This window comes from Piliocolobus tephrosceles, chromosome 5 (assembly GCF_002776525.5).
Source record: "Piliocolobus tephrosceles isolate RC106 chromosome 5, ASM277652v3, whole genome shotgun sequence".
Lineage (NCBI taxonomy): Eukaryota > Metazoa > Chordata > Mammalia > Primates > Cercopithecidae > Piliocolobus > Piliocolobus tephrosceles.
The window spans coordinates 161,156,188-161,182,286 of NC_045438.1; the positions used below are offsets into that span (position 1 = coordinate 161,156,188).

Genomic DNA, 26,099 nt, shown 5'->3' on the forward strand with positions numbered 1-26,099 from the left:
ACAGACACCATGTGATGCAATGAAACTTTTGCGTGGTCTCTGAGCAGTGACACATCTGAGATGTGTGATCTTTGTTCCGCCACCAGTAACCATGGAGACTCCAGAGAATCTTGGGCTCTCTCAGCTTCAGTTTCCACACTGGTAAAATGAGGACAATCCTGTCAGTCTCCTGGAACACCAGTGTTCACTCTGTAGGCTTCTGACCAGCAGCATGGGCACCATCTGGGAGCTTAATGCAAATAAAAACCCCTGAGTCCCACCCTAGACCTGCAGACTGGTCAGGGCCCAGCAGTCTGGCTTGCACAAGCCCCGCAGGTGATACTAAAGCCTGCTTAAGCATGAGAACCCCAGGATCATAGTGAACTTCTCCAGCTCTCTGCACCGTTTGCAGGTTTGGTTAACCATTTGACCAGGACGCTAACATTTTTTGGATACCAGCATTAGACATCTCCCAGACTCATCTTCCAATATACCAGCAGTCTCTGCATCAGTTTACCAGGAATAAATGCTTAACCAAAAAGCTGGGAAATTTAACATTCTTAAAATTCTTTTGGGGGCAAAATCCTTTGGGAAACTCTGAACTAGTTTAAATGTGACCCAAACCAAAGATTACTTGGTCATAGCTGCCCTCACAGCAGGTCTCAGACATTCTTCAAGCTCTCCGTGTGTAATTTACGTGTGAAGATTAAACCTCAGGAAAAATATAGACACTTCCAGTATTTGCTAACTTTTCAGTCTCAATTTCCTCCTAGGACTGTTAATGGAGAAGCCGACTTATTTGATACTCTGAGTAAATGGTACTGTAAGGAAAGTCACTCTGTCAGGACACAGGACGCTGTATACAAAGCACACACAGCACGGCCCAAGATATGCCAAGCCAGAGGCAACAGGTTCACACAGGGTCTGGCAGGCTGGTTACAGAGACATCCTCATCCGTACCTGGTGCTTGCTTTTTTTTTTGGTCCAAAAAAGCCTCGTGATAAACAAAGAGGGAGTGAATAAGATTAAGAACCTCCACAGCTGCACAACCTACATTTGTGGCCAAGGTACGTCTATAGAAAGATGCGCGTATGGTTTCATCACAAATGCCTAGGAGAGGAGCTCAGTGTGAAGGGCTGTGGATGATGCTTGTAATGCCAATCAAATTCTATGCAAGCAAACCGGGGATGGAGAGCAGACAGAGTGGGAGGGGTAAGGGGAGTACAGCAAGGTGGCAATTCCTGGTGTGGCCCCACCTGTAAAGTGCAGAGGCACCTTCTAGTAATTCAGGTGTTGTTTGGGTTCAGTCATGCCTGTCCGGAAGGCAGGTCACACCAGCTGTTCCAGGGTGTGGAGGAAGGTTAGACAATGCGTAAGCACCTTTGCTGACCCCCAAAGCCAGCCATCTTAGAAAACTCCAAAGTCAGCCTGGCATGAAGTATAAACCCGCAGTCTGCAGGCTCGCTGTGGGAATGCCGTCAGCCAGGCGGCTCCCAGGGCTCTCGGGATGCTCCTGGTGAAATGCACCGGACACTGCAGCCACCACCAGCGGCCAGTTAGATCCCGCAGCCTCTGATGTGGGCAATGTGGCCCATGGAGGCCATGACAAAGTCAAGCTTTGCGGCTGATACTGAGGTTTATTCCTACTGCCTTCATTCAGGGAGGTGTCTATAAAGACCGTATGCTCCACAGCACAGATTTCCTCTACAAGCCCCCCTTTCCCTGCAATACTAGGGCAACACGTCCCCAAATGGAGAACGTCTCTCATCTACTGACTGTAGCACAGCATTCCAATGGAGCCAGTGTAAGGATAAAGTTAAATTTTATGAGATTTAATTTGAAGTCCAGGTGTACCAGGGGTTCATTTTCATGTTCCTTGTAAGCAAACGCTTTGGCAGGCTCTCAATCTCCACTGCTCATCAGCCCAGAGCTTCTCTCCAACCCCAGTCGTGGGGTCATGGTTCTCCACCCTGGACCACCATCTCTGCTCTCCTGCCTCAGGTTCCTTGGCAGTATTTGGAGACAGCAGTTCCTTTTCTATCTTGGTCCTGGGTAAAGACCATTCTGGTTTCTTGGTACAGATACTTCCTTAATGATGGACTGAGCTAGAATTATAATGCCTGAAGAATATATATTCTTTTCTTTCTGGAAACAGAATCTTGCTGCACCACCCAGGCTAGAGTGCAGTGGTGCGATCCGAGCTCAGTGCCGCCTCGAACTCCTGGGCCCAGTGTCAAGAGATGACATTCTCTTGCTAACGACTGTCTACTTAGAAAACTGAGGCCCTTTCTCTGCTACCTCTACAGCTCCCTCCTCCTCTCGACTTTCTGATCCAGTAGCGGGTAGGGGGTGTTGGCAGTCAGTCCACATTAATCAGCACTAACCTTTTAAAAATCTTTTACTCTAGACATGATTCCTAACTGCCCTGCCCTTGAATCAGTAGTAACACCCTACATCTGCTTGTGCTTGTCTTTTTCCCTCGCCTGCTTATTTATGCTAAAATAAATGTTCATGTTATTTGGTCCCCATACCTATTTACAAAATCCACAAAAATACACAGTACCTATTTTCATACAAAATCAGACATTCTTAAAAACAAACAAAAGACCTCAGAAGTTGGATGAACTGACGTTTCTCTCACCCAAAGAGAACTCTCGTGAACACGGAGCTGCAATTGGCCAGCTAGGCCCTTCCTGGGTGAGTCCAGAGACATCAGTGGAAGGCTCCCATTTCCCATGGACAGGCCTTCGATACCTCAGGGCAGCCGCTGTGTTGTCATGGCCTCCTCTTCTTCCCCAGGCTAACCTCCCTTGGTTTCCTCAACATTTACATGCAGCCTGGGGTCCAAATCCCACACCCATGGCTGGCCTCTCCCAGCAGGGACGCTGAATATCCTCATATTACAGTCTGAGGTGATGGTGCCCCAACTTAAGTCATCATTCCCAAAGTGACCTCAAGAGCCCAGAGCTGTCCCCTCTGAGGGAAGCCATCGCCAGCCACCACGGAGACCAGCTTCCCAGGGCAACAGCTAAAATCCTATACACCAACGCCCACACCTAAGCTTCGTAGGAGGAGGGAAGTGCTGAAGTCACAGGGGCCATTTCCCACTTCAGCTTGAAGGGAGACTGCTTGAGGTGTCTTCAAGAAGGCAGGACCTAGTCACTCACTCTCTGTGCAGGAGGAAGAGATGACTATCTTCGTGACAGGGCAGTGCGAAGTCATTGCCACTCCTCAGCCAGTTCCAAAAAAGGAACAAGAAATGCACGGGCAGGGCCATCCCAGATGGTCGGCCACGCGCCCATGAGGAAAGTGGAAGGTGCAGTGGGCGAGTGCAGGAGGAAGCATAGTGAAAAAGGACAGCCACCCACTCTGGGGACGTTGTGTTATATTGCTGCTTAGGGGCCACTGAGAAACTGCTGGCAAGGAAAGGGGAACCAAGATTGGAGAGAGAATGATGAATATAAATGAATCCAAAGAGAAATGTCACCTCCCAAGACCAACCAGGCAACAGAGTCCTTCTGTACGACCAAGGCCGTTTATAGCCACTTTTATCTAAAACGGATGGACACGGTGCACACATGGCCCCTGTTCTCCAGAGATGTCGAGGGAGGAACAGTATATCATCTACCAACAGAAACCGGAGAGGAGAGCCCCGGAAGAACCTGCAGCATCGCAGACCTCAGTTTTCCTACCCATAAACTTGGAACAGCAGTCCTCTTGAGCAAGCTGGGTTATATAAGCATGAAGAGGAAGAATTAAGTGCTGACACCACAGGACCAATGAACCCATTATGCAACTGAATCTCCGGTTTAAGGAAATACAAAATCTTTCTCCACTGAAGACCAACAACCTTTCCATTAAGCATCCCAGAGCCCCAAGAGAAGCTGAGGATGGCCCACAGGCACACAAACGTGCCAAAGGTGAGATGAGAATCCGTGTCATGAATACACAGGCTAAGACTTCAGTGCTTCTTGTTCATGTTTCAGTGGGGAAGGTGGGATGGGCGCTGAGGGGGCAATGTTGCCACTAATCACCTTCCTTAACACATCAGAAAAAGGTTGACAGTGAGTGGGCACGCTTCAGGGTTTGCTAGCACCAGCTTGTTCAGCCCGAACAGGTCGGACAGGTTTGGATATTTAAACAAAGGCGGAAAAATGTAAGGTATAAAACCCTGTGAACTGCTACAGTGGAACTGCTGCCAGCTCCCTGCAGGTTTCATTTTGTGATCTAATGCTGGAAGTCAGGCTCCCTCTTGACTTTGCCACTTTCGTGTTATGAAACTAAACTGGACACACACTCAGGACCTGTTCAAAGTCCTCAGCGCATCAGACGAGGGGCATGGTCGGAGAGGACACCAGGGCATGTTGCATTCCAGAGCAGAGGCCAGCTCCCTGCTCCTCATCCTACCCCCAGCAAGCCCATCCCTTACCTTCCCTAACCTAGTTTCTCACTCTCACCCCTGCTTGCTGTTCAAGTGTGGGCAAGCATGATGTTCCAGATTCTGCTGCCATCCACCAGTTTTACCTGGTAAGACTGAGCTGCTGAAATAACTCAACAAGATATGTCAAAAATACTGTACTGCCTGCATTAAAGATAAAATTTATTTTGCATTTCCTTAGTTTCCAAAAAACAAACTAACGAACACCAACTCTGCTAAAACAGAAGAAAACTTAAGTTATAAATATTAGCATCCAGTTGACCAAATGATAAAAAACTAATTATGAACCAGATCACAAATTTGAGAACCAGTGATAGGACGAAAAAGACTTGATGGTTGCTTAACACGTCCACTAAGGGGACAGTGTCCACTTGGACAGTTTTATGATTGTTATGCTCTTTGGCATAACTGAACTTGAACTTGGTCAGTTCAATTCAGAGAGAAATTCTAAATCAAAAGTAAGCATCAGCTACAAGTAGGTTTTTCAAATATTTCTTCAAAAATATAAAGTAAGCCGGGCATGGTGGCTCACGCCTGTAATCCCAGCACTTTGGGAGGCTGAGGCGGGTGGATCACCTGAGGTCAGGAGTTTGAGACCAGCCTGGCCAACATGGTGAAACCCCATCTCTACTAAAAATACAAAATTAACTGGGTATGGTGGCACATGCCTGTAATCCCAAATACAAAATTAACTGGGTATGGTGGCACATGCCTGTAATCCCAAATACAAAATTAACTGGGTATGGTGGCACATGCCTGTAATCCCAGCTACTCAGGAGGCTGAGGCAGGAGAACTGCTTGAACCCGGGAGGCGGAGATTGTGCCACGGCACCCCAGCCTGGGCAACAAGAGCGAAACCCCATCTCAAAAAATTTAAAAAAAATATATATAAATATACATATATACACACACATATATATATATATATAAAAAATAAGTTGTGCTGATTGTTAAAGAGTTTCAGAAAAGAAAAAAACACAAAGTAAAAGGGAAAATATTTTGAGGAAGGTCAAGTCTAGCAAACAAAAAACAGGCTACACAAGAGACTGTCAATTAAAATTGGCCAACTTTTGGCTTTGATAACTTTCTCATTTGAAGAATAAAATTCAGTGACAAATCCCACTTGCCTACCATTTTTCTAAGAGGATAGTGGTAGCTTTCAACTATTCAGGTTTCTAAAATGCAAAGTAAAAATTCTGGAAAAAACCACAGAATCTCATCTAAAAGTATTAATGCAAATCCACACTAAAAAAGTATAAAAACAGGCCAGGCATGGTGGAGTATGCCTGTAGTCCCAGCTACTCGGGAGGGTAAGGTGGGAGGATTGCTTGAGCCTGGGAGGTTGAGGCTGCAGTGAGCTATGATGGCGCCACTGTACTCCAGTCTGGGAAACAGAGTGAGACCCTGTCTCAAAATAAAAAACCACACACACAAAAACCCAAGCGCACACACATACACACATATAGATGTAAACATCACAGAACAGGCAATCAAAAAAAAAAAAAGGCAAGTGTTCAGGTAATAATAAGGATTTGCCCAACTTGGCCATGGAAATTCAGCATGACACACAGCTACTGTTACACAGCATTGTTACCAGGCTCTTGGGTTCTTAGAATGCAGCCTATGTTGCCCCAATTGTTAAGAAGCTGGGAGTGTATTTTCTCACTTTAGTAAATCCATCTGCTGAACTAGTATGTGTAAGGAGCTGGTGGGTTAAATATCTTAAGGGAGAAGAGAAAGGAAGGCCTTGAACTACAATTTGTTGTGCACCTAACATGAGCCAGAGGCTTGAGTATATGTTACAGCATTTAATCCTTCTAACAGATTTTGTGAGTAAACATTACCCCCACTAAAGATGAAGAAATTGAGGCTCTTGACCACTCCAGGGATTATCCTTTATCAGCCCTGGCCAGAAAAGTTAGGCAGAGCTATCACGTCTCAGAAGCACCACAGAAAATGTCACCCTTCTTTAAACCACTACTGAAGTAAAAATAAAAGCACACAGGTTTCACATCCAGCCAACGAGATGTAAAGAAAGGCTAAATTTGTTTAATCAATCAGTAAGCTTATGTGATGAAAGCTTAATAATGTTATTGGGGGGAACTGGTAGCTCAGACATTCTGCTGTAATAAACAGATTTGTAAATACCCGCTCTTTTTCTCCATCCACTCTGGAGGGAAGATTATGGGCCTCTCACCAAGGTGCACTCTCAAGAGAGGGAAAAGCATATTAAGTGGAATGATCACAGAATGGGATATTACACTTACATATATTTTGTTTTATCTGGTTAAAAAGAGAAGTTTCAGCCCTTCTTAAAGAAAAGCTTTCTAAATTATACCAGAAGTATGTCTCTTTTAGTGTTCAGAGTTACTAACATATGCTGAAAACTGCTTTGATACCCAAGTATTATCACGATGAAACTACAGTACCCAATATTCACTAAATGCCTAACATGAATCAGGAGATATATACAGTTCATACAGCTATGCTGACTACGAATATCCCATTAAAATCACATTTACACCAACCCCTCAACAGTCTTTGTACAGAACATTTATGTCCTTCTAAGTGGAGTTAAATGTGTTAAGATCTCTGAGCATCCCTGAAGGACATTTGCTTTTCATTTGTCTTTCCCTCTTGGATGCAGACAACTGAAATGCTTTTAAGATTTTCTTTTCCATAGAAGTATTTCAAGGGAAACAAAACATTCACACAGTCCGGGGCAGGGTGACCACAGATTTTTATCCTACAAATAAATATATAATTTATTTCCATGTGAACTGTCCTGATACCTTCCTTCCTGCAGAAGAGTATGTCAAGAGGGACAGGGACCTGGTGATTATGAGATTAATTTTAAGATGAGACTGACTGAACCTTTGAGTGGTCACCTCCACCCTTGAGAAGCAGCAAGTGCCAGCAAGTTTCTGTCCTCAGAAACCTGGTATGACCATGATGAAAGTTCACAGGACCCTTCCTCTTGCTGGGCACTGAGGGTAAAAAGATGACTGTCCCCCGCTTTCAGAGACACTGTGCTACCTCTGCCCCTTCTCTCATTTAATACTGGCCACCTGTTCCAGATACCCGACTGCAGTTGTGCTTAGCCTGGGCATCTGAGAGTAGTATGCTAAATTCAGAGCCTTCGTGGTCTCATTTGTCATGGAGTAGGTCACATTTCTGTGCAGCTAATATTTTCTTCAAGCATAATAGGAACATATAAGCCTCTGTTCCTGAAGCCTATCCTGATGTCCAGGGGCATTCTCAGGTCCTATGTCTCCTACACTTGGGAACAGAAAAAAATCACGCCTATGGCCGCAGGAAAAAAGCCTGCAACGAAACAACTAGATGATGTTCCAAGGATTTCCCTTCTTCATCTTACTCCTTCTTTTTGAGGCAAAGTTTCGCTTTGTTGCCCAAGGTGGAGTGCAGCAGCGCGATCTCGGCTCACTGCAGCCTCCGCCTCATGACTTCAAGTGAACTCAACCTCCTGGGCAGCTGGGATTACAGGTAAGTGCCACCACACCTGGTTAATTTTTGTTTTGTTTTGTTTTTTTTAATAGAGATGGGGTTTTGCCATGTTGGCCAAGCTGGTCTTGAACTCCTGTCCTAAAGTGATCCACTCACCTTGGCCTCCCAAAGTACTGGCCCATCTTCACCATTCTAATGACAGCTGAAATCAGAACACATCCCTACTCTTCAAAGAATAAATGAAGTTAGTCATGAAAACTTGCCTGTGCCAGGGTCTTAAGCATGTCCTTAAATGTAACACATGCTCCACAACTCTCTTTAGAACTAAAAGTCTACAGTCTGTAAAATACAGAGCGAAGTGAAAATTAATTTCCTATTTTCCCAAAGCAATTTTTAAAAGGAAAATACCAGTTTTAGAGACAGGCTTTATTCCAAATGAGGCACATTTCAATCCTCTGTTTCAAGTATCATTTCTTCACAGCTTTGCAGCCCAGCACTTTCTGGAACAAGCTTTGCAAATTGCAAAGCTCAATGCCCTTTTTCCTACATTGAGCTCTCCCAGAGGCGTGCTCTGGCTCAGTTTCCCAAGTTTGTTTTGGAAGACGAGCACCACTCAATCCAAATTTTCAATGTGGGAGCAACTGATAAAGAGTTCTGGGAAGTTAAAAGCTGGAGCCACGGTGATGTTTCCGTGATACATGTTTTGTACTTGATGGCAACCTACTCTTCTGCTCAGCAACTGAGCTGTGGTTAGAAAGGCTTGGGACAAAGGATTTTCAAACCTCAAAAACATGAGAATCTGCATACAGGGAAGTGGCAGCTCACAAAGCTATACCAGATACAGTAATAAATTAAAAAGGTCTTTACCATAACCTTTCTCAAAATAAATTAAAATAATATAAGTAATAAATTAAAAAGGCCTTTATCCTAACCTTTCTCAAAATAAGTTGGTATTAGCATCACTCTCATCTCCCTACTTGCCAAAATATAATTACTTTTAAAAGATCAAGTAAATTTATTTACTAGAAATAAGTATAAGAAGTTATAGGCTTTATCAGTGCTACAAAGCAACTGTCTACGACTACACATAATTTAATATGCTACCTTCATTCTGTGAAGTTTACTTTATTTGACCAGTATAACAATGGAGTGTCCTCTTATAAAACTAAGATAAAGAAAACTCTACAAAAAGACTAAGTAGCATTATAAATACAGATAGCTAACAAATACTCATAAAATGACTATAGGCTAAAGGAAATAGAGTGAGTTGCTCTACACACCTCAATATCAGCTAAGAGTAACTTGAAACTTCAAAGGATGTAGTCCTCAAAGTCTGTGTTGTGAGGCCCTCTGAGTGTTTCAGCCAAAAAAAAAAAAAACTTTGGGGTGGAGCCCAGATCTGCCTCAAGCAGGCAAAACTGGAGAGCTGGGCTCATCTGGAAGAGTGTGCACATACACGGAGGTGTGCACCCCATGTGTGAGTGTGGACAGCCTTCAGAGCAGGGGGTGAGCAGAAGGAGGGGGGAGGGTAAGCTGTGTGGTCATCAACTGTGCTGTTGAGGAGCACAGCACAGACCAGCCTTGTGGAATCAAGCCTTCAGAGAAACGAAACTCCAGAAATCCACGCTACAGAGAATCATGCCACGGCAGAGGCCCCACCCAATCTGTGCCCCTCAGGGGAGGAGCCAAAAATCAGAGCACAGGGCCATGTCAGACGAAACTGGCACAGTTGAGGGAGAGCCTCAAGCAGGTTATAAACAAGATGGAACGGAGGCACCTGGGTGTGGGTGTCCTGGGAAGCGGAGGCAGAGGTTCTCTGATCCCTCAGCTTAGCATCGGCTCTGGAGACCCCATGAGGGAATTTCTGGGCACTACCCAATCCCAGCAGGTGCCAACAGACCTTGGGAGGCAGTGATAGTGGAAGGGAAACAAGAAACAGAACTTTGATCTTAAGCACTAAACTCTCACAAGTCGACTGATTGCCTTCCATGCTTCTCAGGACCTAGGTTGCATTACTCTTTTTAATTCCCGCACACACATCCCAGGGCAGTTCTGGCCCCTGATTAATGTAACACAGGCCCACAGGTATGTGCTTGGGAGAGATCACAGCTCACTACTAGAGTCTCAGATTCTGGAACAGATCCACTGGGGCAAATAAATCTAACTCCACTCTCTCTGGCACATTTTTGTAAGTGTTCTCACATTTTTATAATTTTTTTCAAAAGTACAGTTTCGCCAACAAATGAAATGGTAATGACTTTTATGTGATTTACCAAAACCCAAATGTTCTTTTAACTCATTATTTGCAACTTTCTGCAAAGACATAATAAATGTAGTATGATAATCCCCAATATTTCAAAAATAGTTACTTAAATTACAGATTTAGTGTAGCAAAAACTAAAACAAGCAAACTTAAAAGAAATCACTCTCAATTTACTCAATTTATTTTCTGGCATTATAAGAATGTTTACTCAATATATTTTCCCTCTCTGGCACATAACAATAAAAGAGTAGTAATCATTATTGATTTGTACCATTTAACAACCACTACCAAGTGCTTTGCATGTATTATTTACTGATCATCACAGCATTTCCATGCGGTAGGTACGGCTAATACTACCTTTCACAATGAAATAATTCGGACACAGAGGTGTCAATTAACTTGTCTGGGATCACACAGCTAGTAGTGGAACACTTTCCTAGATTGTCATTATGGTGGTTTCAACTCTAACAATACAGACTCAGAAACTCCCTCTACCCAGGGGATGTCCATAGTACACTGTAAACCTTCAGAACCTTTTACAAACATTATTAAATCTGAGCCCAAATTCAGTGTGAGGTAATACTAAGCCATTCTGTTAAAGTGTCAAAAAATTAAGAGATTTCCACAAAATTCTACAGAACTAAGATTAGAACTCAGCCCCAATTTAGTCCTCTCCTCTGAATCAAGGTGTCTCAAAATAAGTAAAATCAGTACCAGAAAACCAAAAATTAGCACAAACAAGTATCCCCAAGGCCTGCTTTTCTTCTGTTGCCCAGGCTGGAGTGCAGTGGCAAGATCTCAGCTCACTGCAACTTCCACCTCCTGGGTTCAAGCGATTCTTGTGCCTCAGCCTCCTGAGTAGCTGGGACTACAGGCACACACCACCACATCTGGCTAAATTTTGGCATTTTTAGTAGACACATGATATTATGATGTTGGCCAGGCTGGTCTCAAACTCCTGGCCTCAAGTGATTGGCTTGTCTCAACCTCCCAAAGTGCTGAGATTACAGGTGTGATCCACCATGCCCGGCCAATGCCTGCTTTAAAAAAATATTTATATACAACTCCAAAATACAATGACCATAAATGAGAAATGTATCTTAGAATAGTACCAAGGGCTATGCTATAAAAAATTTAAAATAATTTCTAAGACTATCCAAGTAAACCCAAACAACACAGAGTAACCAAATTCAGTCAAAATGGTTGCCCCCAAAACTAGCCCATGCTCACTATACATAGAATATGCTAGTGGGATGACAGTAATGGTTTAACATTGAAAATAACGTTCTATAACAGCACAGAATAGTGTTGAGAATGAGGAAAAGAGTGAAAGAGTGTTTTTTCTAATATGCAAAGTGACACAAAAGCTACATCAATTATTTCTCACATACAGTCTGTGCGTCCCAATCAGAAAATCTGAAATCTGAAACATTTCAATATTGAAAATTTTGAAGGCTGACATAATGCCACAACTGAAAATTCCACACCTTACCTCATGTAATGGGTCCCAGTCAAAATTTTGTTTCATGCACAAAGTTATTAAAAATATTGCATACAATTATGCTCAGGCTATGTGTATAAGGTGTCTATGAAACACATATAAATTTTGTGTGCAGACTTGCATCTGTGTCCCATCCTTAAGATACCTCATTATGTATGTGCAAATATTCCAAGAAAACAAAACAAAAACACAACAAATCAAAATCCCAAACACTTCTGGTCCCAAGTATTTTGAATATGGGGTACTCAACCTGTGGTAGTTAAAAGCATGGCCTCTGAAGCCAGATATCCTTTATTCAAATCTTATCACTGCCTATTACTTCAGTTCTTTCCTCATTTGCAAAATGGGATAATAATTATACAATCCTTACAAGGCAGAGTACATAAAAATAACTGGAGATCAATAAGGAAATGGAAGACTTGAACAATGCTATAAACCTACTAGACCTAACAGCAAATCTACAGAACACTCCACCCAACAACAGCAGAATACACATTCTTCTCAAACAGATGGAACATTCTCCAGGATAAACCATATGCTAGGTGATAAAACAAGCCTCAGTACATTTACAAAGTTTGAAATCATGCAAAGTATGTTCCCCAACTATAATGGAACGAAACTAGAAATCAGTAACCAATTAATGGAATGAATTTTCCCGACCATAATGAAATGAAACTAGAAATTAGTAAGAAATTTGAGAAGTCACAAATTTGTGAAAACTGAACACCACACTTCTAAATAACCAGTGGGTCAAAGAAGAAATCACAAGGGAAATTAGAAAACATGCTGAGATGAATGAAAAAGAAAACACAACATACAAAAACTTACGGGAAACAACTAAAGCAATGCTTATAGGAAAATGTATAGTTATAAAAGCCTGTATTTAAAAAGCTCTCACGTCAATAATCCAGCCTTATACTTTGCTGTAACACCGGAAAAAGGTCAAACTAAACCTAAAGAAAGCAGAAAAGGGGAAATAATAATGTTTAGAACAGTAATGTAATGAAATAGAGGACAGAATAGAGGGAAATCAATGAAACCAAAAGTTGGTTCTTTGAAAAGATCAATAAAATTTACAAATGTTTAGCTAGATTGACTAAGGGGAAAAAAAGAAGATTCAAATTATTATAGTTAGGAATGAAAGGAAATTACTACTGACTTTGTAGAATAAAAAGGATTACAAAAGGATATTATGAGTTATTGTATGCCAACCAATCACTTGATGAAATGGCCAAAATTCCTAGAAAGACACAAACTATTGAAACTGACTCAAGAAGAAACAAAATCTGGGGCCAGGCGCGGTGGCTCGCACCTGTAATCCCAGCACTTTGGGAGGCCAAGGTGGGAGGATCACCTGAGGTCGGGAGTTCACGACCAGACTGGCTGACATGGTGAAACCCCCATCTCTACTAAATATACAAAAATTAGCCAGGCGTAGTGGTGCACGCCTGTAGTCCCAACTACCCGGGAGGCTGAGGCAGGAGAATCGCTTGAACCTGAGAGCTACAGGTTGCAATGAGCCAAGATCACACCACTGCACTCTGACCTGGGTGACAGAACGAGACTCTATCTCAAAAAAACAAACGAACAACAAAAGAATAAAGGACAAAAACAACCCAAGTATAGATGCAAAAAAAAAAAAAATCATCTGACACAATCCAATACTTTTTCACGATAAAAACGCTCAAAAAACTAGGAAAAGAAACTTTCTCAAACTGGTAAGGAACATTTATTTTAAAAACCTACAACTAATATCATATTTAATGGGGAAAGACTGAATGCCTTCTCCTTAAGATGACAAACAAGAAAAGAATGTTCATTCTCTTTACTTCTATTTGACATTGTTTTGCAGGTTGTAGCCAGGGCAAGTAGGCGAGAAAATGAATACAGACATGATATAGAATAACCTAAGGAATCCACTAAGTAACTACTAGAATGAATAAATTAGGTCACTAAGGCTGGAGGGAACAAAATCAGTACACAAATTTTAACTGTGTATCAATACACTAGACATGAACAATTGAAAAATTAAATTAGAAAACTACTTATAGTAATACCAAAAATAATAAAATACTTAGAAATAAATTTAACCAATATAAATAAATTTAACTTGTACTCTGAAAACTATAAGACGTTGAAAGAAATTCAAGAAGACTTAACAAATGGGAAAACATCCCAAGTTCATGGATCGAGTTAGTATTGTTATAATGGCAATACCCCCAAATTGGAACTTTTAACAACAGTTTAGCAATTCCTCGACTTAAACATGGATTTACCATACGACCCAGCAATTCCATTCCTAAGTGTCTACCAAGAAAAACAAAAACATAGGCCCACAACAAATGTTGTACAACAATGTCAACAGCAGCTTTGTTCATAATAACCAAAAAGTTGAAACAACCTAAATGTCCATCAACTGATGAAGGGATAACTAAAATGTGGTATCATAGTTCTACAATGAACTATTATTTAACAATAAAAAAGAATCTGAAGCCCACTGAAGTACACGCTTTACATGGTATAACGTATGATGTATGAATTATACTGTAAGATGTAAAAAAAAAAAAAAAAAATGAAAAGTGAATACAGATATGTATTCATGTAATACAGATATGACACCCAGAGGACCATAGCTTCAGCAATGATTATTTATTTGTAAAACACACTGCCACACAGGTTATTGTAGAAGACAATAACTATGTCTTTTAGAGCTGTGTTTATTTCAATCATGTCTCAAAATGGAAATTTTCTGAATCAGGAGTGATTGGGCCTACTATCAAGAGATGTCTCATGGAGGATCACAGCGGTCAGTGGTTAGGGCCAAAACGCCACTAGGAGGTCCTCTTCATTAATGTGCCCACTGCCCCTGCCAACTTGGAGCTGGCCCACGGGGAGTTCCACTGAGCAGGGGCTCAGTAGGAAAAAGTGAAGGAATCCCCAAGAGGGGAACAGGCAATACCTCTAGGACCAGATTCTGAGAAGAGCAAATACGTAAAGAACAAAGGACTTTTTGGGCGTGTGGGGTGTAAAATGAGCAGACCTAAACGCAAAGCAAAAATAAATGATACCAACAGGCCAACACGGTGGTAAAAAAAATAAAAAGCTAAAATGCAAAATATTGTTTTGTAAAATAGTGACACTATTCAATTCCTTTATACCCGAAAACACTCCCAAGAGAGGAGGGGCAAAGAGAATAAATAACCCATCAGGACTGAAATTTATGAGAAAACAAAAAAGCAAAACACTTTGTAAATTCTTAAAATATTCCTACTTTTCACGAAGTCATACTACACCTCACTTCTAAGGGTTCAGACTGAGATATACATATGCGAATAATAATAAATAACATTGAGTGCTTAGTTTGTGCCAGGAACTGTATGCTAAACTAATTATCACCTAATCCTCATCCTTATCCAATGAAGTAGATACGATAAAAAGTCTCATTTTTGGGGGTCAAAATAGCATGAAAGAAAATAATAAAACAAAAAAAATCTTTTTTTAAAGATGAGAAACTGGAGTACAAAGAAGTTAAGTAACTTGTTTGAGGATAGGAAATTTACAAGTAGCAGCTGAGACCCGAATTCAGGTGCCTAGTTCCCAAATCAAGAAACTTAACTGCTGTATCAGTATGTCCCATGTGTACGTATAATAAACTGGTCCATCTCATTTTAGTGTTTATATAACCAAATATAACTAGCATATCAATTTTGTAGTAATTATACAAAGCTTTCTTTTGAAATAAACATGTAACAAATGCGACTCAACTTTTTTAAAAGAAAGCAGAATAAGGACTGGACAGGAATATGGAAAAGTAAATCCCTCAAAACATGTATGATCAGCCTATAAACTATTTTCCATAGGTTCACCCCAATTTTAATATGTCCACCACTCTACTGTCTCCCACCTGAGTAAGCATCTTTCTCTCTCAGGAAGTAATGTCCTGACGTTTATCAGATTTTCTTTTTCTTAATTTTATCCTATCTTATCCTGAAGCTCCAGGACCAAGCCACTTAACTATTTATTAAAAGGTCCCAGACTGTGTGATTTTTGCAACGAAAAGGTCTGTGAGGAAACTGGTAGGCATATGCAAATATTTTTTAAATGGCAGGGTTGCATGGATGCTACTCTTGGAGGGCTCTTCTTTTTTTTTTTTTTTTTTTTTGAGACGGAGTCTCACTCTGTCGCCCAGGCTGGAGTGCAGTGGCCGGATCTCAGCTCACTGCAAGCTCCGCCTCCCAGGTTTATGCCATTCTCCTGCCTCAGCCTCCCGGGTAGCTGGGACTACAGGCGCCGCCACCTCGCCCGGCTAGTTTTTTGTAGTTTTTAGTAGAGATGGGGTTTCACCGTGTTAGCCAGGATGGTCTTAATCTCCTGACCTCGTGATCCGCCTGTCTCGGCCTCCCAAAGTGCTGGGATTACAGGCTTGAGCCACCGCGCCCGGCCCAGAGGGCTCTTCTTTTACATGGGATAATCTGCCCACTTCTAGCACCCAAACCAACTCCAACTGGCAGAGGGGAAATGACTGTGTTTTATCCTGAAGAACTCTGAAGGGCCACAGACCTTGCCAAGGTACTTCTGTTTCCCATGATCCGACACCTCTAATACCCCAGAGATAGTGTGCATCTCTGGTTTTTCCATACAACGGACACAGTTCCAGAACTCTCTGTATCTTTAGGCAAGTCTTCTGAAGGCTCAGAGGCCACTGTCCTGCCTGACAACCTCCAGGTACCGGCCAAACCCCCAAGCAAAGGGCACCCTCACCCACCTGTGCATGTTCCCATTGGTGGTAAATGATTGGCCACACACAGTGCACTTGTAAGGCCTCTCGCCAGAGTGCACCAGCATGTGGCGATCGAGGGAGCTGGCCGAGCTCAGTGACTTCCCGCAGATGCTGCATGAGTGGTCGGCTCCTCCAGTGTCTGTGTTGTGCTGCAGAAAGCAATGATCACAGCGGTTACTTACGAAAGTGCATCAAAAGCTCAGCTCTTAGGAAATGCAGATCCAGAGCTTTATCAAAAAACCAATCAACTTTCTTGGCTATGTGTTTCTCTTTCATTTTAAATATCTTCTTGAAGGGCTACAATGTATCAGGAAAACAGGCAAATAAGTATTTTGTATGATCTTCCTCCATTCCCACATTGTTTTGAAGACTATTTTTACTGAAAGGCTTAGAAGAGCCTTCCCAGGTCTTTCTTTGAATCACATACAGATTCACTGACCACATATATTAACTCCTATGAGCCGAAGGACTCTCAAAAGTGAAGGAAATATGTCCTCCCATTAAAAGAGTCGATGTCCCTTCTTCAGATTTGATGACTCAGGCCTGCCATCAGAGAAAGAGAACTGAAACCTGCACATGGCAGAGTCTCGGCCTCTGAAAGACGGTAAAAAGGAACATTTCTATTCAAACCCCAGTTACTTTAGTGACCTGATGTTATTCAGTACTATGTCATGATTATACTAGGTCATCAATCCTTCACTGTTCTACACTCATCAATATTTTGTCATGAATTGGCCATAGCAGGAGGAGGAGGATAAATCTTAGAATAAAGGAGAAAAGCAAAAAAAGACCCCAAGCTGAGTAGATTTCCTTCTATGTGATGTACATTTATACTAAGGAACAGGGTCGCAGCTATGATCTCATTATGTTGTAAGGGATTTGGTTCATATCGACAAGCAACATACAACGAAAGGTCCTTTAACTCAATGTTTGTTCAAATTTAAAAGGGGATTTTAGGCCGGGCGCTGTGGCTCACGCCTATAATCCCAGCACTTTGGGAGGCCGAGGCAGGTGGATCATGAGGTCAGGAGTTTGAGACCAGCCTGGCCAATGTGGTGAAACCACATCTCTACTAAAAATTTTTAAAAATTGGTTGGGCGTGGTGGCGGGCGCCTGTAATCCCAGCTACTTGGGAAGCTAAGGCAGGAGAATCATTTGAACCCAGGAGGCAGAGGTTGCAGTGAGCTGAGATCGTGCCACTGCACTCCAGCCTCGGTGACAGAGCAAGACTCTGTCTCACCAAAAAAAAAAAAAAAAAAGGTGATTCTATTTTATTTTATTTTATGTATTTATTTATTTTGAGACAGAGTCCTGGTCTGTCACCCAGGGTGGAGTGCAGTGGCGCAATCTTGGGTCACTGCAACCTCTGCTCCCGGGTTCAAGTGATTCTCCTGCCTCAGCCTCCCAAGTAACTGGGATTATGGGTGTGTGCCACCATGCCCAGCTAATTTTTGCATTTTTGGTAGAGACAGGTTGGTCAGGTTGGTCTGGACCATGTTGGCCAAGCTGGTCTCAAACTCCCGACCTCAAGTGATCCACCATCTTGGCCTCCCAAAATGTCGTGATTACAGGCGTGGGCCACTGCACCCAGCCAAAAGGGAATTCTGCGTTGACCTAAGACTTTGTCACAGGAATATGCACATACACAAGTCGTTTCATAACCACCTCCCAAAATTATTTAAAATACTAAATTTAAATTAGGCACAGCTACAACTCATTCATTAAAATCCAATTACCCTGCCCTCTGTTTAAGAAGAATAATTTAGATCAAAAATAGGCTGGTCCGTAGGTCGTGAGTTATCTCAACTGACTGCCCACAGTGAGTGGTTAACTCCTTGTTCTACTTTCCCCTCTTCTCACTACTGCACTTGACTAAAAAGAACAGTGGAAGTCTACCTGGCGAATGTGCATAGTCAGCTGGTGCTGGGTAGTGCAAATCTTCTCACACAGGGGGCAGTTATAGGAAGACTTCTCCTCTTTCGTTTCCTAAAAAGAAAGATTAAAAGGGAAGATAAATTTCAAATCACAGTCAATGAGTGCCTTTTCTTTCTGTAATAAGCACTTGTGTCTATGTAGCTGAGAGCATGGGCTCCAGAACCTGCCCAGGTATGAGCTTGTGCAAGTCACGGCCCTGTCTGCCTCAGTTTCCTCATTTGAAAGATGGGAAAAACAGTACCACACCATGCTGCGATGCCGGTTAAAGTAACACATACCAAGCACTAGAACAGTGCTGGGATCATAGGAAGTACTCAGTAAACACTAGCATTCTAATTACACAGACACCACTTCATCATCCGTGATGGTGAAAAATTAAGTACTGACTCACGAAGAGCTAGAAAGGAATACATTTCTCCCCAAGTCCAACCTGGGCTATTTTCCAACAGGTTTCAAGGTCTCCAAGAACACATGAGAGATAATACGGTTCTCATCAGAAGAGCCCACTTTACCAAGAGGGAAGCCCTCAGTGCCTAGCTGTGCACCCAGTGGGCATGCTGTGATTCCTCTGCCCACTGCTAGCATCTGCTTAATGTTGCTTATAAATAATCAACAAAAACATCACACAGAAAATTGCTGTCCTCATCACGACAACTTTGATAGGAATGCCAACCCAAATTGAAGACTTCCACAGAAGGTGACAAAAGAACCAGTTCACTACTTGGTGAGGGGGCTCCTTTTATGTTCCCTCAGAATGCACAGGTCAAGCAGTATGCTTTGCCTTTTTAAGAAAAAGCCAATGTTGTTCACTGACACTATGCTACAGATCGTCTTTCCAAATAATTCATGCAGAGTTCTAGGCTGTGTGTATCATTGCCTCCTCACCCTCACAGTCCCTAAGCACCACAGGTTCCTGTCTACATACCCAAAACTAACTGGACCTAGGCTTGGATGCCTCTCCCAGTAATTTGGAGTTGTGATGCTCAAGACATTTCTGAAGATCAGCAGAATCACCTGGGGGGCTTTTTCTATGCATTTAACCAGATTCTGGACATGCCACATCAGAGTCATTGGCGGACTGGGGTTGGGGGAGTAGAACCCCAGAAATCTGTTTGTCTCACAAGCTTCCCAGATGATGGTGACATGTGCCCAGGTTTGAGGATGGCTAAGTTACTCAGTTGGGTGATTATGAGCACTTGAACTGAAAGTTCATGGAGAGGTAGAGCTGAACCCAAGGAGGCTTGCACCTGGGCAAGCTCAAGTCAGGAGAAAGCAGTGTGGAAGATGTCAGTGCCAACCCAATGGGATGGAGGGCACTGTCCCTAGGGCTGGATGCTCTGTCTAGGCTCTGGGTCATTTCCTATCCTCGGGCATCTTTCAACAGACCTCTTTTTACTTGCATTCATTTGAATGAGTTTCTGCTCCTTGCAAATAACACCAATTATCGAGCACTTACCATGTGCTAAACTATACAGAACCATCAGGGTTTTTTCACAACCACTAACAGACAAGTATTATTACAGATCCCATTTTCTGGATGAGGAAACTGGGGCACACAGAGGCAAGTAACCTGCCCCAAGTCAGAGAACTATCAAGTGGTAGGCACAGCATTAAAACCCAGGTCAGCTGCTCCACAGTCCATGCCCTAAACCACTATGCTATATAAAAGTCTGGCCAAGAGAAGGATTAACCCCAAGGCACAGAAAGGAAACACTCTTGTGGTTGCTTATGAGAGATGATGAAAATAAAAGTCACCCTGAAGACTACAAAAACAAATGGCGCCATAAACCAGACAGGTGGAATGAAGGCATGATGATGGCTAGCTCACAGCCACCTTCTCTCTCACTCCTCTTCAAAGACAAACAAGTCTCATTCTGAGCAATAGGAACTTATTTTTTTTTTTTTAAATGGAGTCTCACTCTGTTGCCCGGGGCAGAGTGCAGTGGCACGATCGTGGCTCACTGCAACCTCTGCCTTCTGGGTTCAAGCGATTCTCCTGCCTCAACCTCCCAAGTAGCTGGGACTACAGGTGTGTGCTACCACGCTCGGCTAATTTTTATATTTTTAGTAGAGACAGGGTTTTGCCACGTTGGCTGGGCTGGTCTTGAACTCCCAACCTCAGGTGATCCACCTGCCTCAGTTTCCCCAAGTGCTGGGATTACAGGCATCAGCCACCGTGCCTGGCCAAAACTTTTTTCTAATCTATGGAATTGGGTCTGAGAATTAGGTATGCTCCACATTTTCTCACTCTCAAAAGGAGTTAAAAATATGGATTCTACAAAACATGAACATCCTAGAGACAGTGGGAAAAAAAATTCCCGTTCTTACTCATTTATCATACTTCTAGTTCTTTCTGAGATATAATGGGGGGAGGGGTGTCACACTTTCTCAGCCTAGTTCTACAACTGCAGTCGGAGTAGAGCTGGCCAAGGACCCCCATGGGGGCAGAGGTGTGGGGAGAAACGAAAGCAACAGCAACAAAATAAGATTTACCAAGGAGGGATATCTCACAGCCAGGCCAAAAGTTGGGGATAAGTTCCATCTCCGGGGTACTGTGTTGTGTCAAATTAGTAGATAGGCAGTTTTATATATATAAAATTTTAAAAGTCACTAATAGGATGTAAATACTTTTTAAAAAATTTTTTTAAAGGCCTTCAAGTGACCAGCCATGGGGAGACAAATGTTTTTTAAAAATCCTCTTGCATTCACCTTGCAATAGACAGCAGGCACACCGTGTGGCTGCTGGGGCTGACTTGTGTTGACTCTGGGGTGACTCATGAACTGACACCCCAACCTCTGAGGCTGGCAGCGCTGTGCTGCCAGCCATCATACAGGTCCACAAAATCCAAGTTATCTGGGAGGAGGAGGTCTACAGACCTAGATGTAATCTTTTAAAACTAACCAGGTCAAGCATGGTGGCTCACACCTGTAATCCCAGCACTTTGGGAGGCTAAGGTGGGAGGATCGCTCGAGCCCAGGAGTTTGAGACCAGCCTGGGCAACATAGTGAAACCTTGTCTCTACAAAAAGTTTTTTATAATTAAAAAAAAAAAAAAGCAAAGCCAGATATCACAGTAATTAAGGCAGCTTACACACATTAGCTGTATAGTTTATGAAACTAGGAATCAACCATGCTCTGGTGAGAAATAGAGATTCTGTCTCTATTTAAAAAAAAATAAAAATAATAATAGTAATAATAATAAAATGAACCTCCAAGAAAAGAAAGCACTGTGATACTGGAAGAGAGGCCCTCCTGGAGAATTTTGTTTTTGTTTTTTATAAGACATGGGGGTCTCATAATATTGCCCAGGCTGGTCTTGAACCCCTGGGCTCAGGCAATCTTCCCACCTCCGCCTCCCAAGTAGCAGGGATTAGAGACATGACACCACACCCAGCACCCTAACGGAGAATTTTGAATCCAGTTATTGCAGTCATGCTGGTGGAAGGAGCACACCTCCTGAGTTGAAAGATAAAATTAGCAGCTAATGTGATAACTAACCATTCCATAATGAAACAATCTGGCACCCATGTCAGCATCCGGCTGTGGCTAATCTCTCCTGGAACTCTAGGCTCACATCGATGGGACTTTCCCTGGGCTCCCTCTCTCAGCCCTCCCTGGTCTAGTCCACAGGTAAGGAGCCTGCTTCCTTCTTCCCCATACTCTCTCCCCACTGACTTTTGTTTTTTGGATTAAGAACTATATTTACCAGGCTACCTCTAGCCAGAACCTCCGTTTCAAAAGCAAACTCAGGATACCAGATCCCTAGAGAAGAAGGGAGGGGGGTGAAAGGCGGCCCTGCCCCACCTGCACAGCTGCCTCCTCACACCTGAAGAGGCAGCCTCTAGTTAGCATGCAAACATGGGGGGTGCTGTAGGCATCCTCCAGGGCCCTAACCACGGTCTCTGATCTGGAGGCTGGACTTGGGACAACTTGGAGCTATTTGAGGAAAAGCTCTTCCTATTACTTCACTTGTTCCTGGTAGAGCAGAAGGATGAGGACGACAACCTTGTCTGTCTTATTCTTCCCCAAATGCCTGGCACCTGGTACAGTAGCTAGCTGGATACAGGAACTGGGTACATATTGTCCAATGGGTTGATGGATGGAGAGATGGAGAGATGGACAGTCACATGAGAGTGGAAATAAACCTTTTCTTCTGAGAGCTAGCGCTCCTTCTCGACTCAGGCCACAGTCATACAGGCTGAGTATTTTCTCAGGCACCCATAGGAAGAGAGGCACGAGGAGAAAAGGAAAAAAAAAGAGAGAAAGGAATCAATGTTCCAACGCTAAAACACCACTGAACTCTGCCAGGTCCCCATCCTTCAGCAAGGTGTGGAGAAACGCATCCTCCCCCACACTGCTGACAGGTGTTGGGGCTGGTACAACTTTTCTTGTAGGGAAAGTTGTATCAAAAGCTTTAATTAAGGCTCTACTTCTAAGAATTTATAGAAAACCATCATATTAATACTCAGAGAATGCTGTATAAGGACAGCCACAGTAGGATTATTTATAAAAAAGAAAATTAGTTCACAAAAGCCCAGCAGGTTTGCTTTCTCATCCATCTCTGGTTCCTAGACAAATGCAAGACTTCCTTCTCTCCAAGGATTTAGTATAGCCTCATTAAATCAGTTAAACCAAACTTAAACACAAGGAAGTCAATTCGTATTACACGGATCCAGAGAGGAAATGAGAAGTATTCATTCTCTGACTCCTTCCTCCACCTACCCTCTGTTCAACAATATGTTGCCAAGATAGCAACACCTTTTCAAGGAAATGTCCCATTTGTACATTGAAAATTCATTTTATTTCCCAGTAGAGAAGACATTAACTTTCATAACAGCATTAACCCTTCTCAAGTCCACCTATTTACTTTACCGTGTTCTCCTGATCTGAGGCCCAGTGAAAATTCAAGATGACTAAACAGCATCTTAAGTGGAATTATCCGAAGCCAAATTCTGTGCTTTTTCAAGGATAGCAAGCTAAACAGCAGCCCCAGCACAGGCAGTACTTATTTGCTATCTAATCTGAAGACACTTAAAAATAGCCAGCTGTGTGAATGAGGAAACAAACCACATCACAGTACAGAAATCAGTCACATTCCCTGCCATGGCCATCATGTGAAGAAAGCTTGTGTTAAAATACAATGGTGGGGCCAAAAATAAGGGCACTTCCACCAACATCGATACCACAGCAAAGAAAACTTTCTCCACGAAAGGAAACTAACATAAGTCATGAAAATTTTGCTCTTGAAAAATGATCAAGGCCTCTGGGTATGTCCGTTTTATTCCATATCCTTCCAAGGTTTTATCATAGGAAACTGGGAAACATCTCCCAATGTTCTCATGGATTGAACCCACCAGAGGTCACCACCAGGTGTGAACACTTACCTGGTTCCTTCTGCCAATCCGATTGGGTCCTGGAGGCTTCGAGGGGGACTTGATGCCCTGGGGGCTCCCGCCATTCTCTGTGACCTTCCCTACACTCATGACCGCCGACATCATGGTGTTGATGGAAGACAGGTCTGAACCTTCCAAGCCAACGGGCGAACTTGACGTCATTGGGACAGGGGTTTAAGCTTCTAAGAAGCCTCTGCCATAAAACTGAAAATTGGAAATTGCTGATGTGATCATGGGGAAGTTTAGGCCTCTGTCACTGCCAGGGGGCACTGGCCATGGCTACTCTAATTGTAGCTCAGGTCAAAAACATCCAACACTGTCTTTCTCCAGTTAAAGGCCACATTCATTCCCAGAATGATGGAAGCTTTCATCTAAACCAAGTCTCGCCACACCAAGGACTAAGTAACCTCGCTTCCTTTCTGAGTGTGCACTACCAACAGGACTCAAACTCATGAGAGGCAGGTGTCTTTACCTTTCCTAATCTGGGTTAGGCAGAAGTGGGAAAGGCCAAGCTAACAATTACAAAGCCCAGAAAGCTGCCACCCTGCCAGCACCCTCCTAAGGACCTAGACTCATTTACTACTACATAAATGTTCTAGACCTAAAACTAGTGATGAGAAACATCAGGTTTCATTTAACTCCACTGCTGCAATACAGTGATTTTGATGGGGAGCCTGAATTTTATAAGAGATTTGAGAAGCCAACGCTATCAGAGTTACAAACAAATTTCAAAATGACATATAAAAGCCTGTTTCTTAAAAAAATATATATAAAGCAGATAACATACCCTAGAAAATGGAAAGAAGAACCCCCCCCACCACACCACACTGCTGATTACCTCCATTTTCTGACCCAACTGATAGACTATGAAACTTCCCCCTGCTGTAGCTATCATTCACATGGAGTAGAAAATGAGTCTGTGTTGGCCTCTTTTCTTCTTCTCTTGAGAGGTAGTGCTCGCTGACACTGGAAGGGAAGCAAAGGTCCAAAGTGAGCATCTTTTCACTTAGTGAAGAAAAAACTGAAATCATTGATTTGCTATAATCTTAGACCACTATATTCACAACACTGCAAGGAGTACAAATGAGAGGCAATGTCTGCCTTTCTTTCTTCCAAAACCACATTCTGTAGCTGTTTCTCAACCTTATCTTAACCCCTACAGTACTGCCTGTTATGCACACTCCCAACAGCCAAAAGGACTCTGCAGTAAAATTTCACTTTCTGAAGCTCATATTTATATCCATACATCACATTTTCTTTCACACTGTGCCTCAGTCCTTTGCAAGAAAGCTCAGGCTCCACTTGACCCATGTCATGCCTTTACCTAAAAGTAACCAAAGACACAACAGTTCAGGCATTCACTAAAGGCTGAGTTTAGACCCTCTCGGGACAGACCTAAAAGAAACCTGGTGACATGAAAAGAATGATCAAAGGGAAAACTATGGCCCATGGCTGTGTCACAATTTACTTCTTCAGGCCATGTGTGTTCCTTGCAACTAGAACTATTATGGCTACAGGTCCGGTCAGTAGGTATGAAGTCTACTGCTTCCCTCATTTTATCTAGGAGGATATTCTATAGCTGAAGCCCTACCATAAGGTATTAGGATATTAATATCCTATTATCTCACAATGTGTGCTAATAAATTATGTAAGTCCACAACAGCAGCTGAAGATCAAGCTCATCATCTCAGCTATAAAGAGAATGTGCAGGAACAACACAAGAAAGAATATGATTTTTCATGGCTTCCTCCTCCAACTTTAGGGGATATGACCTAGCATATGAGAAATGGTACCACCCAGAGCAGTTATAAACATGCGGTGCCAGCCTAAATTCTTACCAAAAGGGCAAAAGGGAATCTTAGGGAAAGTATTTGTCTTGTAAAGAGACAAGATGTGCCTTCCTTGTTAACAGACATTTTGAAGATGTGAATCAAATAGTTTTCCAACTGGTAGGTAAAAGGACTAACTGCAGAAACATACAATTTGAGACTATGGATCCAGCCTCTTTGCCCACATCTTCCTCCATAAAGAGAGGAAAGCTACAGCCAAAAAAAATCTACACTCTCATCTTTCCATGACCTTTCCCCATGCTAGCAGATCCCTTAAATTTACGAAGAATTGTGCTTCAGGCCGGACACAGTTGCTCACAACTGTAATCTGGGCACTTCGGGAGGCCAAGGTAGGAGGATCACTCGAGCCCAGGAGTTCGAGACCAGCCTAGGCAACATAGCAAGACCCTATCTCTACAGATGATTTTTAAAAATTAAAAAAAAAAAAAAAAAAAGAAGAAGAACTGTGCTTCAAACTTCCTGTTTTTAACTGTCTTTGAAGGTTTACTTTGGGCA

The 26,099-nt window shown here is 42.7% G+C and overlaps 1 protein-coding gene across 6 annotated transcripts in view; it reads right to left on the minus strand.

The window, feature by feature from the left end:
- The window catches only part of RREB1 (ras responsive element binding protein 1), a 198,099-nt gene that overhangs the window by 44,884 nt on the left and 127,116 nt on the right, over nt 1–26,099 (minus strand). For all 6 annotated transcript variants that reach the window (XM_023221157.2, XM_023221154.2, XM_023221155.2 and 3 more), the window contains exons 3-6: nt 24,593–24,720; nt 23,746–23,958; nt 18,323–18,412; nt 16,412–16,575 (exon numbers count right to left, since the gene is read on the minus strand). In XM_023221157.2, coding sequence (XP_023076925.2) covers nt 16,412–16,575; nt 18,323–18,412; nt 23,746–23,916 — 425 coding nt within the window. In that variant the 5' untranslated portion in view covers nt 23,917–23,958; nt 24,593–24,720. The remainder of the gene's footprint in view (nt 1–16,411; nt 16,576–18,322; nt 18,413–23,745; nt 23,959–24,592; nt 24,721–26,099) is intronic.